Raw genomic sequence first — 16,058 nt, forward strand, 5'->3', positions numbered from 1 at the left:
CCTCCCGCAGGCCTCGCAGGTCCTGCGGCAGACTGTGATTACCCGTGTCACGATGCTCTGGGTGGTCGCAGAGTAAAAGCATTTCAGCGTAGAGGTCACTGGCCCCCCAATCTATGGACAGGCAGTTGTTTTTTTCTGTTGTTTTTGACAGCAAATTTTGATTTAGTTTTAGTCATAGTCTTTTGAATAAAATGACATTTAGTTTTAGTCATAATTTAGTCGGTGCCATGGCATTGGTCCGAAGGTTCATTAGTCCGAATTTGTTAAGAATACTATGCCTTACTATAACCATAACCCTAACCCTTAACCTCAGTAACCCTAACTAAATTCGGACTAATGAACCTTCGGACTTATGGGCAGTCCCCAATTTAGTCACCTGAAAAGTATTAGTTTTAGTCTAATTTTAGTTGACTAAATATCATAAGATTTTAGGCGACTAAATCTACAGTTGATTTAGTCGACTAAAATGTATTTTGGCAGGCCTTGATGGCATCGTAATGACTGATTTTACACTTGTTTGTGTGCTGAAAATAGCAGATCTAGCGCAACGCGTTGTGAGCTTGTAAATCGGCTATTTAATCGTCTAATCGCAATCATTTGACATAATCGCAATTATTTTGTCATAATCGTCATAATAGTTTCGATGTTGAAACATATCTTGGATTCACTGTGGAGATTAAATTCATTTCAATTCTATTCATAAACTATCTGCAAGCTCGGGCGTCCCAGAATCCATTGCAACCCGCCTCCTGGTGATGGAAAGCAACCATTCAACCCATACTCCAGTACCATTACCCGTCCTTCAACCCATACTCCAGTACCATTACCCGTCCATAGTGGTACTCCAGTACCATTACCCGTCCTTCAACCCATACTCCAGTACCATTACCCGTCCATAGTGGTACTCCAGTACCATTACCCGTCCTTCTTTAACATGACAATCTCCAACAAAAACAAACTTGGCATCACACATACCGCCTCTAAAATAATCTGCCTCCAATCTCTCAGACGTGAATGACAGAGCCATCACAAGCCTGGCACTCGCAATGGCAAATGACACGATCACCCCCTCAATCATCACTTCACATTACTACCATCTGGACGGAGAATGCACAGGACTTCAAATGGAGGAGAGCTCTCACTTCAGCAGGAGTTTTGTCTTCTCTGCTATTGCAGCATTGAACAAACTGCTTCGCCGACAATACTGTGTGATGGGATGTATGAATGTGTTTATGGAGACTCTTATGTATTGTCTTCATCTGTACGCTGCTGCGTTTATATCTGTGTGTTTCTACCAGAGCCCCCTCTGGGACAATGGAGTCTAAATCTAAATCTTTAAACTATTTAGGCCTAGAATTATCTGCTATTTTTGAAAAGTAGTGAAAATGTGTGCAAATCTTTAAATATATGTATTTTTAAAGCAAACATCTGTAACTCAAATTTTGCTTCTGGGTGGTCCCTGGAACTAAATATTTTGAGACGGGGGTCCGTGGACAAATACATATCATTTTGGGGGTCCTTGACATGAAAAGGTTTGAGCACCACTGACATAGAAACATAGGTTTTTCAAAAAAAGCTTAGAAGGATTTACAAGACACTTACAGTATAGAGTTGGGTCAAAATATTCAAAGACGTGCACACATTTTCATGATCTTTCAAAAATTGCAGATCTACAAGCTTGCAGCGCAGCACTCAGTGCCGCACCGTGAGCTTGTATATCTGCTATTTTTCAATAGTTAAAGCATAAAATTATGGTTAAAGAGTTCAGGCCTAAATGGCTTAAGGTGCCTTATACGGACACATTTACTCTGAGTATGCCAATTTAGTCCTTATATTACATTAATTTAATTTTAACATTCTGCAATTTCATTTCAGCATGCTTTGAGGATATAATGGGAAGATGTCATGCGATAGCTCCTTTTATGAGCAGTGTTAACCGTTGTTTATCAACAAACATTCATGCACAAGATGCCACCTTTTGTTAACAGTTTAAGTTAATTTCTTCAGCAATTGGATGCCACTTTGAACACTTAATGAAGGCTATTTTCAAACTAGCAGCCTAAATCCAATATTTGGACATAGCCAGTGCAAAAAAACAACAACTAATAGAAACACATTCCCTGGTGGCTTTAAATGTCTAAAGATTGTCTCAGTTTGTACACTTAGACACTGAAGTCAGAATTATCTTGTTGTGCAAGCTCACAACACTTACAGTATGTCATTACATGTTTACCACAGCAACCAGTGCAGCTGGATCGAAGGTATTTATTTGAATACCCAATCCAATCTGATCACTTGCAAATAAACGTGTGTGGATAGATCTAAAGATCAGGTTTGAGGAACAAATCGGATTAGCCTGCAGTCCGAATAAAGCCTTATTTATTTAAGCTGATTGGTTTGGCCGTCTTTCATTACCCCCCCCCCCCCCCCCCCCCACACACGTCTGGACAGCCTCACATCGATAACATTACAATTTATTCATTAGTCATTAATCATTAATCAATCATAGACTGTTTGAAATACATGTCTGCAAATTAGCTTGTAGCTTGATGAATGTTTTGTTTGTCTAAAAGAAATAAATTGCCAAAATCACTTGGTTTGATGAATAATGAATAATGACCAAAGCCATTATTATTATGCTTCTCAGAACAGGTTGTGGTTGTGTTTATTGTAGACTATTGTACTATAGTGTTGACCAACATTAACTTGTTTATTCAGGTAAAACTGAATTTCGTTTAACAAACCCAATGTCCAAAAATAGTCTCATTTTGTGCCAAGTCAGTTACCAGTATTGAAGTCTATATCATCACACAAAAATCTATGATGGCAACTTAAGCAAAGTCTAAAAGCCTTGCCAACTACACTCAAGTGGTTCAGACACTACCATGGTTGGAGCCTTGTGCTCTTAAAAGTGGGCATAAACCTTTTAAAATGGAAACTTGTTTGAAACTGTGTGTGTGTGTGTGTGTCCACGCGCGCGTGCGTGCGTGGACACTGGACACTGGACACTGGCGACTGGCGTGCCAGATTTATTTACTGAAGCTTCAACATTGTAAACAATGCTGTGATCTGTTACGCAAGCACGTTTCATGGCAATCCGCCCAGTACATTTCGTGTGGAAATGGTGGCCTAATGGTGGCACTAGAGAAAAGGCTATGGGGGTCACCCTATCGCCGTAATAGCCCAGGGGTCATGGAGGTCAATTATGATGTGAGCCTGAGAGAGAGAGAGACTTGGAAAATGGCAGTTTTCTACAGCTTGACTGTTGAATCTGGCAATTGAGAAGGATTAAGTCGGGCATTTGAAAACTTGATTACAGGTTTTAGAGAGGCATATTGTATGTGTAGCAGCTGGTGCTCATTAAAAGAAAGCTAAGCAACTCAGAAAACACCAGTTAACTTACCGTGTGTGTCCACTGGAACACAAACCTCAAACAACCTCTGTAGCTTTTATTCCTACTAAAACTACAAACTAAAACCCCTACTAAAAACAACATTTTACTTTCTTTCTTTTTTTTCAGCGCCTTTGTTCCACTTCATCCTCCGCCAAGTCAGAATTCCACTCAATGGGAGAAAGTACAAGAGATTTTTGAAGAGCTTGGGACTGGCCGTGAGTACTTCTCCTTTATTGGTTTTCTTTAACCGTGTCCGCTTTTAGCAGGAAGACAATCATTCTGTAAAATATCGCATATATGACGTTTAATCTTACCATTATTTCAAACGTTTTCCTTGATTACGATTAATGAATGATTTTTATACCAAAACATTGTGCAAAGAAAAAATTGCAGATTACAGAACTGAGCATGTACTGTAGATGATCGGCTATTGTCATTGTTTGTGCCCCCCCCCCCCCCCCCATTATGCATATTTTAGTTCATAGATTTTCTTAGATTTAATGTAGGCCAACTTATTAAATAATATATATATTTTATACATTTATCAGGGATACAATATTTATACTGTATATATATTTTAAACATTTTCCGATGGATGGATGGATGGATGGATGGATGGATGGATTGATTGATTATTTTATTAGACAAAAATGGAGAACATTACAAGTATAGTCAATACAACAGAAATGTAGTACAGTACAAGTACAGTTAAACGTTTTTTACGGTCTTATTTACGCTGGAAGCCCTCTGTATTTAATTCATGGATATAATAAATAGCAAGCAAAGAAAACATACAATAATATCGCAGTTATAAAAAATGTACAGGATAGGGGATACAAGGGGGTGGGGGGGTGCTCACTTCTCGCTTGTCTCTGGACCACCTGTAATTATGCCATGGACCACTGGCTGGGTCCGTGGACCGCTGGTTGAGAAACTGTGCGGTAGGGTAGAGTAATGCATCGCAGGTCAAGACCAGAGCTGTTGGGGACGTTGTGATGGATGCTAGCAGCGCGTGCAGTAAAGAGTAGGCCACGTTGCGTTAGCATTGAGCTGATATGATTACTTGTCATTGTCAACCAGCTTAATTGGGAAATGTATGGTTGCGTTGCATTTCGCGCCGCTAGTTTTTATTATGGGGGTCAATGGGGAAATTAGCCGCTGTGATCCTCACAGAAGGTGCTCCGTTGATATTTTAACATAGGCATGGGAGCGTACGGGTGATTTATTTTCTTTGAACTCTTGAGAAACACGGCCTTGAAAGAAAGCCCCGTGAACATGAGCAATGTTTCCTTTCCCCCATACTATATGTTGCCTTTAAAACCCATTTAGAACGGGTACACATTATTGCGTATTATTATTTTATGCTTTGACTGTTGAAAAATAGCAGATATACAAGCTCACAGCGCGGCACCGAGTGCCGCGCTGCGAGCTTGTAGATCTGCTATTTTTGAAAAATCGCGAAGATTTGAATTTTGACCCGATTCTATAAGTGTCTTTTGAATCCTTCGTAGGTTTTTTTTTGTAAAACCTACGTTTCTATGTCAGCAATCTGGCCAGCAATCTGTCAAAGAAAAGGTCCTTTTCACTTAACTGGAGCTCAGTTAGTCTGTTCTTGAGAGACTACTATGTCAGTGGTTCTCAAACCTTTTCATGTGAAGGACCCCCAAAATGATAATGTATTTGGCCACGGACCACCATCTCAAAATATCTAGTTCCAGCCTTCCAGGGACCACCCAGAAGCAAAATTTGAGTTACAAGCAATCGTTTTAAAAATACATATATTCATAGATTTGCACACATTTTCACGACGTTTTCAAAAAATAGCAGGTCTACAAGCTCACAGAGTGCCGCGCTGTGAGCTTGTAGATCTGCTATCTTTCAATAGCTAAAGCTAAATAATTCCAGGCCTAAATGGCTTAACCACTTTCAACCCGGTGTCCCTATTATTATGAGTCTGCCATTGTAGGTTACAATGAGTAACGAATGTGTCAAAAGAATATGCAAAGAATAAAATACAAAAATAAAACAATCATAGCTGATAGATAGATTGATACTTTATTAATCGCCGAAGGGAAATCATATATGCCATAGCTCATACAGGCATATACAGTGAGGTTAGTTAAAACGTATCACAAAAAGAGGGGGGCATACTGTAGGTTAAAACTGATTGATACAAATTATATTTTATGAACCAGTAAGACGCGAAGAGCATGTCTTGTCCATCTGGCCAGTGATGTCTATCGGACCAGTTACCTACAGTATATATGGAGACCCCTGGTACCCTTAGATATTCACAGATATGGGCTCAATATTGATGACATCAGGGATCTCCATATATGGGCATACAAGGGATTTGTTTCCCCTGGCATCACACAGCGATCTCCATATATGGGCATAAAAGGGATTTGGTTCCCCTGCATCATAAGTGATGTTAGAGCGTGATGTCGGAGCGTGAGAAACCCATAGTCCTTAAAAAAAGCGGACACGGACATGATTTGCCGTTTCTCATAGTAAACTGCGACCTTCGGTCATTATAGATTCATAAACGTATCTTTTTTAATGGATTAATGTAACATGCGACAAACATCGTTGAATGTCATCTTATTTGCCGATGCACCGGCCTGTACATACATACCGATGTTAATGAATCGGCGCTTCCCTGATAGCTGATGGCACAATCGTCCACGTCCACTCTTAACCGCACGTCCAAGAGGGCACAGAGCCATACTGTATGTGGACTCCCCCACAACGCACTGGCCTCATGCCACACGGGGATCTGCGGAGGAAGTCGACCCATCTGCCCATCCTCCTTGACTGTACCGGAACCCCTGCACCCTCACATCCCAGCCCTTCCCCTCCCTCCCTTTGGCACAGCGGTGCGGGTGAGGCGGGGGTTACTGAGCTGCTGCTGAGGAGGAAATGTGAGGATGATCCTTTCTCTAATTCCCCATTTCTTCTCTCCAGATGGGAGGTTAATTGAGCAAAGGGAAGCCATTCTCGCTAAGTAAGCCTCCTGACCTCTGCGCTGCAACTGCTCATTTAGGCCACTGCATCTTAAACCGTTACGACCGGGGAACCGTTGTTTCCTGCTTTAGATGTTGAAAAATAGCAGATATACAAGCTCGCGCTGCTTTGTGCAAGTCCTTTGTGCAAGTCCGATTCTACAAAATGTCTTATAAATCCTTCTAAGGTTTTTTGAAAAAGGCATGTTTCTATGTCAGTGGTTCTCAAACCTTTTCATGTCAAGGACCCCTAGAATTATATGTATTTGTCGGCGGAATATTACGTATCGGGGAACCCCCCAGAAGCAAATTTGAGCTACAAATGTTCGCAAAAAAAAAAGATACATTATAAGATTCGCACAAATGTTCACAATTTTTCAAAAATAGCAGATCTACAAAGCTTGTTGATTTGCTATTTTTGAAAGAAACGTCAAAATCTTTGAATATTTTTGACCGGATTCTACAAAAGGTTTTTGAAAAACGCATGTTTCTATGTCAGTGGTTCTCAAACCTTTTCATGTCAAGGACCGCTAGAATTATATGTATTTGTCCGTGGAACATTATGTATTGGGGACCCCCCAGAAGCAAATATTTGAGCTACAAATGTTCGCTTTAAAAAATATATATTCTAAGATTGGCACACATTTTCACGATTTTTCAAAAATAGCAGATCTACAAGCTCGCAGCGCGCTGTGAGCTTGTATATCTGCTATTTTTCAAAAGCTAAAATATAAAATAATTAAGGCCCCCTCCACCTTGCCAACCAAAATAATGGTTCCCCGGTCTTCTTGGGTTAAATGGGGTGCCTATTACATCTTTCACAGTGCTCCAATAACGCCTGGATGCTCTCAAGATCACTCTGGCCATTAAAGGTGTTCCAGATGGAAGCGTCGACTTCATTCTCCAGAGAGACCCTGTAATTGTACCGTATTGCCAGTAGCTTGCAGAAATTCCTGAGAATTTCTTCTGACTTGCTTTACTGAAACGGGGCGCGAAATGGGGCCTTTACTGAAATGGGGCCTTTACTGAAATGGGGCCTTCTGTATGTGAAGGAGAAGACCTGTTTTAATATTGCTATGGACTGCACAACATGCCATTAAGACATCTTGGCTTCTGGCTTAATGTTTCTACCATTACCAAGCCAGCTGGGTCAGCAAAATCTCAATAGAGTGGTGATAATGAGCAGGGTCCTTGGTGTGATGTGTTGGCGTGTCTCTCACAACCCCGTATGACAGCCCTCCCACACCTTTTGCTGTCAATAAGAAAATCCGTGGCAACTTGTGAAATGAGGGTCAGGCTTGTTTCACGCACGGCATCGACTCACAGGGAGGGACGTGTCCTGTTTGCTACAGAGGATTCGAGATTTCAAAGGGATTTGTCACAAGTACAAGCAGCAAAATGTTGTCGCGTATAGCATCTCATTGAGCGTGTCTATGAGTGCCTCAGATTCACCTTCGACATTACTCTCACTTCACGGTGGGGATGGGACGATACAAAAAAATGTCATGTCACGATTATTGTGACAAAATAAATCGCGATTTACGATATCGCGATAATCAACATCCATTATCCTGGGGCGGAACAATTTCCAAAAAATGTGCAGATCTACAAGCTCACAACGCGTCGCACCGCAACACGTTGTGAGCTTGTAGCGGCTATTTTTTGGCAAAGACATTTGATAGAGAGTGAAAAAAGGATATATCAAGTATGTATATTATAAGTACATTTTACCAATCATAGAGGGTTTAAGTGGTACCGGATATGCAGCTTGGCAAATAAAAAGTGAATTGATCCCAGTTGCAAGACGGAGGACGATATCATGATAAATTAAATCTCCACGATACGATTATCGTGAGTGTTTTTTATCTCCATAAACGATAATATCGCGTATCGTCCCATCCCTACTTCACAGGGTTACGGTTGCACAAGAGCGGGTGGAATTATTCGTCTTACAAGCTCACGACATTTGCAGTTTCAAGAAAGGGGTAAAGAATAAACAAGGAAAACAAATCGGGTATATCAATAATCCATTCACTCATTTCACTGTCAAAAATTGCTTTGTTAAATAGCAATAAAACGAGGCAGTTAAAATAGAAGCAGATATAGAATCACAATCTCTTGTGCGTGGTTAGACTAGCAATACAACAAGTCTACGGTATGTGTCTTTGTATTTAGTCTGTTGCATTTCTGAATCTTAATGCAACTCACTGCAGTCACGACGGTACCGTAAGCTTAACCCATTTAGAACGGGTACACATTATGTGTATCATTATTTTGAGCTTTAACTATTGAAAAACAGCAGATATACAAGCTCACAGCGCGGCACCGAGTGCCGCGCTGCGAGCTTGTAGATCTGCTATTTTAGAAAAATCGTGAACATTTTAATTTTGACCAGATTCTATAAGTGTCTTTTGAATCCTTCTAAGATTTTTTTTTAAACTTATGTTTCTATGTCAGCAATCTGGCCTGCCATCGTCAAAGAAAAGGTCCGTTTCACTTCAACTGGAGCTCAGTTAGTCTGTTCTTGAGAGACTACTATGTCAGCGGTTCTCAAACCTTTTCATATGAAGGACCCCCAAAATGATATTTATTTGGCCACGGACCCCCATTTCAAAATATTTAGTTCCAGGGACCACCCAGAAACAAAATTTTAGTTACAAACGTTCGCTTTGAAAATACATATACCGTATTTTCCGGACTATAAGGTGCACTTAAAAGCCTTTAATTTTCTCAAAAAACTACAGTGCGCCTTATAGTCCAGTGCGCCTTATATATGGATCATTCATTGACATTGACATTCCCTTTAGCACAGCTCCATCTGTTGGATGCATAACGCAACGGTAGCGTCTATTATGTGCGCCTTATAGTCAGGTGCGCCTTATATATGAAAACAGTTTGAAAATAGACCATTCATTGACAGTGCGCCTTATAGTCAGGTTCACCTTATAGTCCAAAATAGCAGATCTACAAGCTCGCAGCGCGGCACTCGGTGCCGCGCTGTGAGCTTGTAGATCTGCTATTTTTCACTGGTTCAAGCATTCAATAATTCTAGGCCTAAAATGGTTAATGCTTCCATCCACTGCACTGTACCAATAGAGAGAAGAGGAATGCTCTCTCTCTCTCTCTCTCTCTCTCTCTCTCTCTCTCTCTCTCTCTCTTTCTCTCTCTCTCTCTCTCTCTCTCTCTCTCTCCAAGCCTCTTAGCCCACATGACAGAAAGGCTTCTGAAATCCACAGTAATCCAATGATAGCCTTGAGTTATTCTGTGGCTGAGAGAGAGAGAGAGAGCCACTGTCCTTGGAGGGGTCTCACAACCTGTCACAGTTCTCCCTGTGCTCGGACTCTCAGGGCTCTGAAGATACGTCAGACATTTCTAATGAATATGAAGAACCACGTTTTCTTCTTTACGCTCAGATAATCATACGTGTTAGAAGGTTCGTGTCATCCTGACCGGAGACTGATCAGTGCCGTCAGTTCAGGAAAAAGCTAAGGTATGGCAACATCGCGCGCGTGCAAGACACCAGTCATGTTGCCATACCTTAGCAAGAGGCATGATACATTTATTTTAAGAAGTACATTTTATTTCCCCCCCCCCCCCCATTTCTACGGTTTCTTGGGCTGGATATGGCAGCCTGGAATGGTTGTTCAAGTGCAGATAAACATGGCATGTTAGTAAACGTGCCACAATAATGCATTGCACCTGTGCAGCTGACCTGCGGAACCTGGGAATATACCATTTTGTCAAGATGGGGAGAATACAAGTGTGGAGAATATAAATAATTATAATACCTTGTTAAAGTGACCATTTTGTTACATTTTGCACTTTATTTTACTGTAATTTAACAACATAATAACCAGCACAGACAGACAAAGAGACATTTCATGGATTTAAAAGTAACTTTTATTTTCCCCCCTGGACCCAGTGTATGGCAGCTGCATACCCCTGCCATACCCAATTGACGCCCCTGGAAGAACCACGTTTTCTTCTGTACTTTCAGATAATCATACATGTTAGAAGGTTTGTGTTTACCCCGACCGGAGACTGATGCTGGGGTTCGTGTTTACCCCGACCGGAGACTGATGCTGGGTGATTTGGACAGAGCGACATCCAACGAATGTCAAGTTCCCGTACCGTGTAATGGCTGCCTCCTCAGCAGCACTTTACCCCTTTCAACCAGACGTCCCTATTTTGGGCCTGCCATTACCGGCGAAAATGTTCCACATTTGCGAAACTATTCGTCGTACCGTAGGGCTTTATATAGTGCTTTTTAAACCCATTTAGGCCTAAAATTATTGGATGCTCTAACTATTAAAACTTAGCAGATCTACAAGCTCACAGCGCGGCACCGAGTGCCGCGCTGCGAGCTTGTAGATCTGCTATTTTTGAAAAAGTCGTGAAAATGTGTGCAAATATTTGAATACATGTATTTTCAAAGCGAACGTTTGTAACTCAAATTTTGCTTCTGGGGGGTCCCTGGAACTAGATATTTTGAGATGGGGGGTCCGTGGCCAAATACATATCATTTTGGGGGTCCTTCACATGAAAAAGTTTGAGAACCACTGACATACAGTAGTCTCTCAAGAACAGACCAACTGAGCTCCAGTTAAGTGAAAAGGACCTTTTCTTTGACGATGGCTAAGCCAGATTGCTGACATAGAAACATAGGTTTTTCAAAAAATCTTAGAAGGATTCAAAAGAAATCGGGTCAAAATTCTAATTTTCAAGATTTTTCAAAAATAGCAGATTTACAAGCTCGCAGCGCGGCACTCGGTGCCGCGCTGTGAGCTTGTATATCTGCTAATTTTCAATAGTTAAAGCATAAAATAATGATACACAATAATGTGTACCCATTCTAAATGGGTTAAACCCAGAGATCCTACTTGCTTTGCTGAAACTGTCAAGGCTGCTCCTATCAGGCTATCACTAAAAGATGTGTGTAATTAGCATTTTAATTGAAAACTGTTATGGGATCAGACACTTGTATTGCTTCATTTGACATACAGTAGACGAGCCAGCCATTGTTAATCGTGACAGACTAATTAAAATATTTTGTTAAGTTTTCTCGGCAAAACTCCTTGAATGACCCCGTTTTAATATTCAACGTGAGAACTGCTGCTGGGCACTCACGAATAGTGATTTTTAGTATTCGAATTATTCGACCTCAAAGTATTCGAATTAGGGATGGTCCGATCAGGTTTTTTGGAACCGATCACCGAGCACCGATCACAAAAGTTTGATCACCCGATACCGATCAATCACCGATCCGATCAAGTTATTATTTATATATTATTTATATTTTCTAAATGTTAATGTTTTAACTTTAATTAATTAATTCACTCATGAATTCATTTATATATTTGCCTTATAGTTATTTACCAGCATTACTATGTATTTATTATCATAGCATTAACTAATTATTCCTTCAGCACTGTGGAAATCAATACCCCAAAATGGCCTCAAGTGGGCATACTGAACGGCTGGTTGATCGGATGCACCGATCGGATCGGATCGGTGAATTTACCTTTTGATCTAAATCACCGATTATCGCCGATCACGCTTTGATCGGCCCGATCCGATCCATTGCCGATTGATCAGTAACATCTCTAATTCGAATAGTCGAATATTCGACAGGACTGGCTAAACTGGCAAATATTAAGTAAGCAAGAGGCAAACATTGTGAAAATAGCAGATCTACATGCTCACAACGCCTCGCGTTTGTAGATCTGCTAATTTCACAATATTTATCTGCTGAACCGAGTCACATTAAATGTAATAACTACAATTCCAAGTGCTTGTCAGGGTGGGGGTCCCCAGTTCAAATATGTTTATTTTGGGGGTCACGGCCTAAAAAGGTTTGAGAACCCCTGGTATAGAGCATTAACAAATTCATCCACCAGGGGCATTGACAACTCATGCTTATAACTTACTATCTCGCCAAGCTTTATAAACTATATCTTTTTTTAGCACTTGGGGAGCCAAACTCGTTCAGGGACGAGTTAAGGCCACTAGGTGTCCCCCTGCCACAGGAAGTTATCTCGTTCACAGACGAGGCAACAAACAGTTAACTTTTTGAGCCTGCAGCTGCCCTTTGCATGACCTGAGTGCATTACGTCACCCAGTCAGTGCAGGCAGCCCCTCTAGGGAAGACATCACGGAAGGACTTAACATTGCTTTAGATTCTACTTTGAAACATAAGAACGGCTTTATCTAAGAATGAAGTGAAAACAGCCCCATGGAAGCAGAGAGCTGATTGTTTTCACGGCGACACTTTACCGCGATTTTTGGATTTTAGTTTCGCGAGCGTTTGTAAACAAATGGATTATCCTCCTCAATCTTCTCTGGACACGCACGTGCACACGCACAAAGCTTGCGAGGCACGTCAAAACAAAGCGTAAGTCAATGGTGGCAGCAGCAACAGCTATAAATGTTATAAACCTTAGCAGCCCATGTGTTAAAAATAAGCGAATATTTGTCTTTGGTGAAAAATGTCGAATAGTGACTTTGATATTCGAATATTCGAATATTTGGTGAATGCCCTACGGTGAAATATGTGCGAAAGCCTGAAATGCCTGGTGAAGTTGAAGTGAAACTTGTGTTCATTCTCATTTTTGACACCTGTCCACAGGAGGCTTTTCTAAATAGAATAACACTATAGTGTTAGTACTAGGATCTGCACACAAGCAGCCAGTCTGTATGGTGCTGCTTCACCATGGAACACTGCACACTTAGCACTTACTATTGATAGCTAAAGATTGGACAGGCAGGCCATGAAGTTATTCGATTTTTCTTTTCTTGCCAACTTTTTTGAAAGATGTAATATTTAATGTGTTCAATATTTGATGTTTCTCAGTATTCACCATTAGCTTGTAGGAGTTCATTTTGAACATTTTCCTTGAAAAGAACATTAAGACATTTAGTAGCATGGCTCCGTAATTATGTCCATCAGGAATCGGATGCTCTTTGGGGAGGATTAGATCATAATCAGAAGAAGAGTTTAAGCTCATTTAAGTTGGATCTCTTCGTCAGTGGCCACAGTGCAGGCTCGCTGAGTTGAAACACAGGTTACCCTTGTGTTTTTAATATTTCAATACTTCAATGTTTCCAATAAACAGTGTGCCTTAGAGATCCCTATTTGACTTCATCTGTAGCACTCAACATACTGTATGCTTTTCTTTGAAGGAAAGGAACTGTTCTATTGGTTCTGGTTAGGGTTAGGCAACTCGTCGTCTTTTAATATTCTTTTAATCTTAGTTAAGTATAGCATGGATCTTACTTCAGTTCATGCATACTTTAGTCCAGTGTAAAATGCCTTTCTCACTCACTTTTGACTGGCCTGGTCTTTTTTTTTTATATATAAATCTTAAACGCTTAACTCAATGTTCATGATAATGCCATTGAGACGATTGTTTTGACAGGAGAAAAAGAAAATACCTTTTTCTAAGTTTCTCCCTAGAGAGTAGAGAGAGAAGTTTAGATCCTACAGAGAAGACCTGATGGCTCCTCTCCAAGTGTTACAACCGTTAATAATATTATGAAGATGAGACAAAGAATAGTAGCTTGCATGCCATTTAACTCATTTCCTGCGATCCCCGTCGAAACCGTTGATTTCCCGCTGTACCACACTGCGATGCCCGTCGTTCCCGGAAATTTTATTTGCTTTAATCATTATGAAACAATTAAAAGTATGATCGCTGTATATAGCCGTTTCGGACTCTTAGGCCCGCCTCCTAACTGTATCCTGCCGTATTTCCGGTTCTGACCGGATCTAGGTTTCCGTATCCTGTCCAAGGCCCCATCGTAGCTTCCGTCCCATCTGTTTACATTGTAAACAGAGGAAGGAGCAGCACGGTCATTTCATCATCTTTTTTCACGCGTTTTTTTTATTAGATAGCTGTTTGATTCTTGTGCCCGCCTGGCATATGATCCGCGCACATATCGTCTGCTATGTGCTCGAACGTGTCCACGTGCTACCATAGCGCACAACTGGCCGTTTCCAATGTTTTCTTATGTAACACCGGCGGATACAGCAGGGGTAACAGCCTGGCAACGGATTTGTCTATTCCAAAGGATTTTTTTTTATTCGAAAGCTGTCATCTTGTCTACCGGTCTACTACATGAGTCGCGCACAGATCATGCACTATGCGTGCATGTGCCCACGTTAAAAGGTAAGGACAATTTGGCAGCTGCTTACTACAGCTATGTTTAAAATGGCAGCAAAATTGTTAACAAAATCATAACTTACATTTTGAGCTACTTGCTGTACTTGAGGGAAGGCATTCAAGAGTTAAAATATCAAGTCAGTGCTGTAGAGTTTTATATTTGTGTTATAATTCCTGCTCTCTGAAAAGCGGCAATTTTATCATTCAAAACATGATTAGTTTGTCCTGTTGCCCTGACTGATTATAGATGTTTTTTTTTTAGCCCATACTTATCAATCAAATATGTTTTCCCACAATTTATGATGTCCACCAAATGATTGTTTATCTTCATCCTGGCAGACACCCTACACTGCAGGGTTATGGAGATTTCCTCTCATCCCTAACACCTTTAAAACAGTCTCCTGCAAGGGCATCACAAGCGGGGGGGGGGGGAGTGGGAGTGGGACTGAGTTACTAGGGCCCAAGGCGGAGGGGCCTTAATTATTTTATACTTTATCTATTGAAACATAGCATAATATACAATCTCACAGCGCGGTAGATCTGCTATTTTTGAAAAGTCGTGAAAATGTGTGCGAATCTTTGAATATATGTATTTTTTAAGCGAACATTTTTAACTCAAATTTTGCTTCTGGGGGGGGGGGGGGGGTCCCTGGTACTAAATGTTTTGAGAATACACAACATTTTGGGGGTCCTTCACATGAAAAGGTTTGCGCACCACTGACATAGAAACATAGTTTTGTCAAAAAAACTTAGAAGGATTTGAAATAATTTCAAAAATAGCAGATCTACAAGCTGCTGTGAGCTTGTATATCTGCTATTTTTTACAATAGTTAAAGTACAAAATAATCCAGTGAATCCTTGTACCCGCCAGGGCCCAGAATTTGGTGGGACACCCCTGGTCTCATGTGCATCTTCTTGGTACCGCTTGGTTCTTCCTGGAACCCTTCTGTAGTGAGCTTTATGTGTCACCACCACCATAGCTGCTGTGTGATTATATCATGAGAGAGAGAGAGAAGCCAGGGCCAAGTGCTTAGGCTAAAGGTGCTCTTTAACCCATTCAGAACGGGTACACATATTGTGTATAATTATTTTATGCTTTAACTAATGAAAAATAGCAGATATACAAGCCCGCGCTGCGAGTTTGTAGATCTGCTATTTTTGAAAAATCGTGAACATTAGAATTTTGACCCGATTCTATAAGTGTCTTTTGAATCCTTCTAAGGAAATATGTTTCTATGTCAGCAATCTGGCCAGCCATCGTCAAAGAAAAGGTCCTTTTCACTTAACTGGAGCTCAGTTAGTCTGTTCTTGAGAGACTACTATGTCAGTGGTTCTCAAACCTTTTCATGTGAAGGTGATATTTGAAACCTTTTCATGTGACAAAATGATTTATTTGGCCACGGACCCGCATCCCAAAATATCTAGTTCCAGGGACCCCCAAGAAGCAAAATTTGAGTTACAAACGTTTGCTTTGAAATTACATATATTCAAAGATTTGCACAC

The 16,058-nt window shown here is 40.8% G+C and overlaps 1 protein-coding gene across 2 annotated transcripts in view; it reads left to right on the top strand.

Moving 5' to 3' along the window:
• lmbrd1 (LMBR1 domain containing 1) overlaps positions 1 to 16,058 on the top strand; it is a 438,470-nt gene that overhangs the window by 61,678 nt on the left and 360,734 nt on the right. For both annotated transcript variants that reach the window (XR_013962669.1, XM_080741062.1), the window contains exon 6: positions 3,521 to 3,609. Coding sequence is in view for 1 of the 2 variants with exons in the window: in XM_080741062.1 (XP_080597188.1) it covers positions 3,521 to 3,609 (89 nt within the window). In the remaining variant the exon portion in view is untranslated. The remainder of the gene's footprint in view (positions 1 to 3,520; positions 3,610 to 16,058) is intronic.

Source organism: Nannobrachium achirus, assembly GCF_963921795.1.
Source record: "Nannobrachium achirus genome assembly, chromosome: 13".
NCBI classification, from domain to species: Eukaryota; Metazoa; Chordata; class Actinopteri; order Myctophiformes; family Myctophidae; genus Nannobrachium; species Nannobrachium achirus.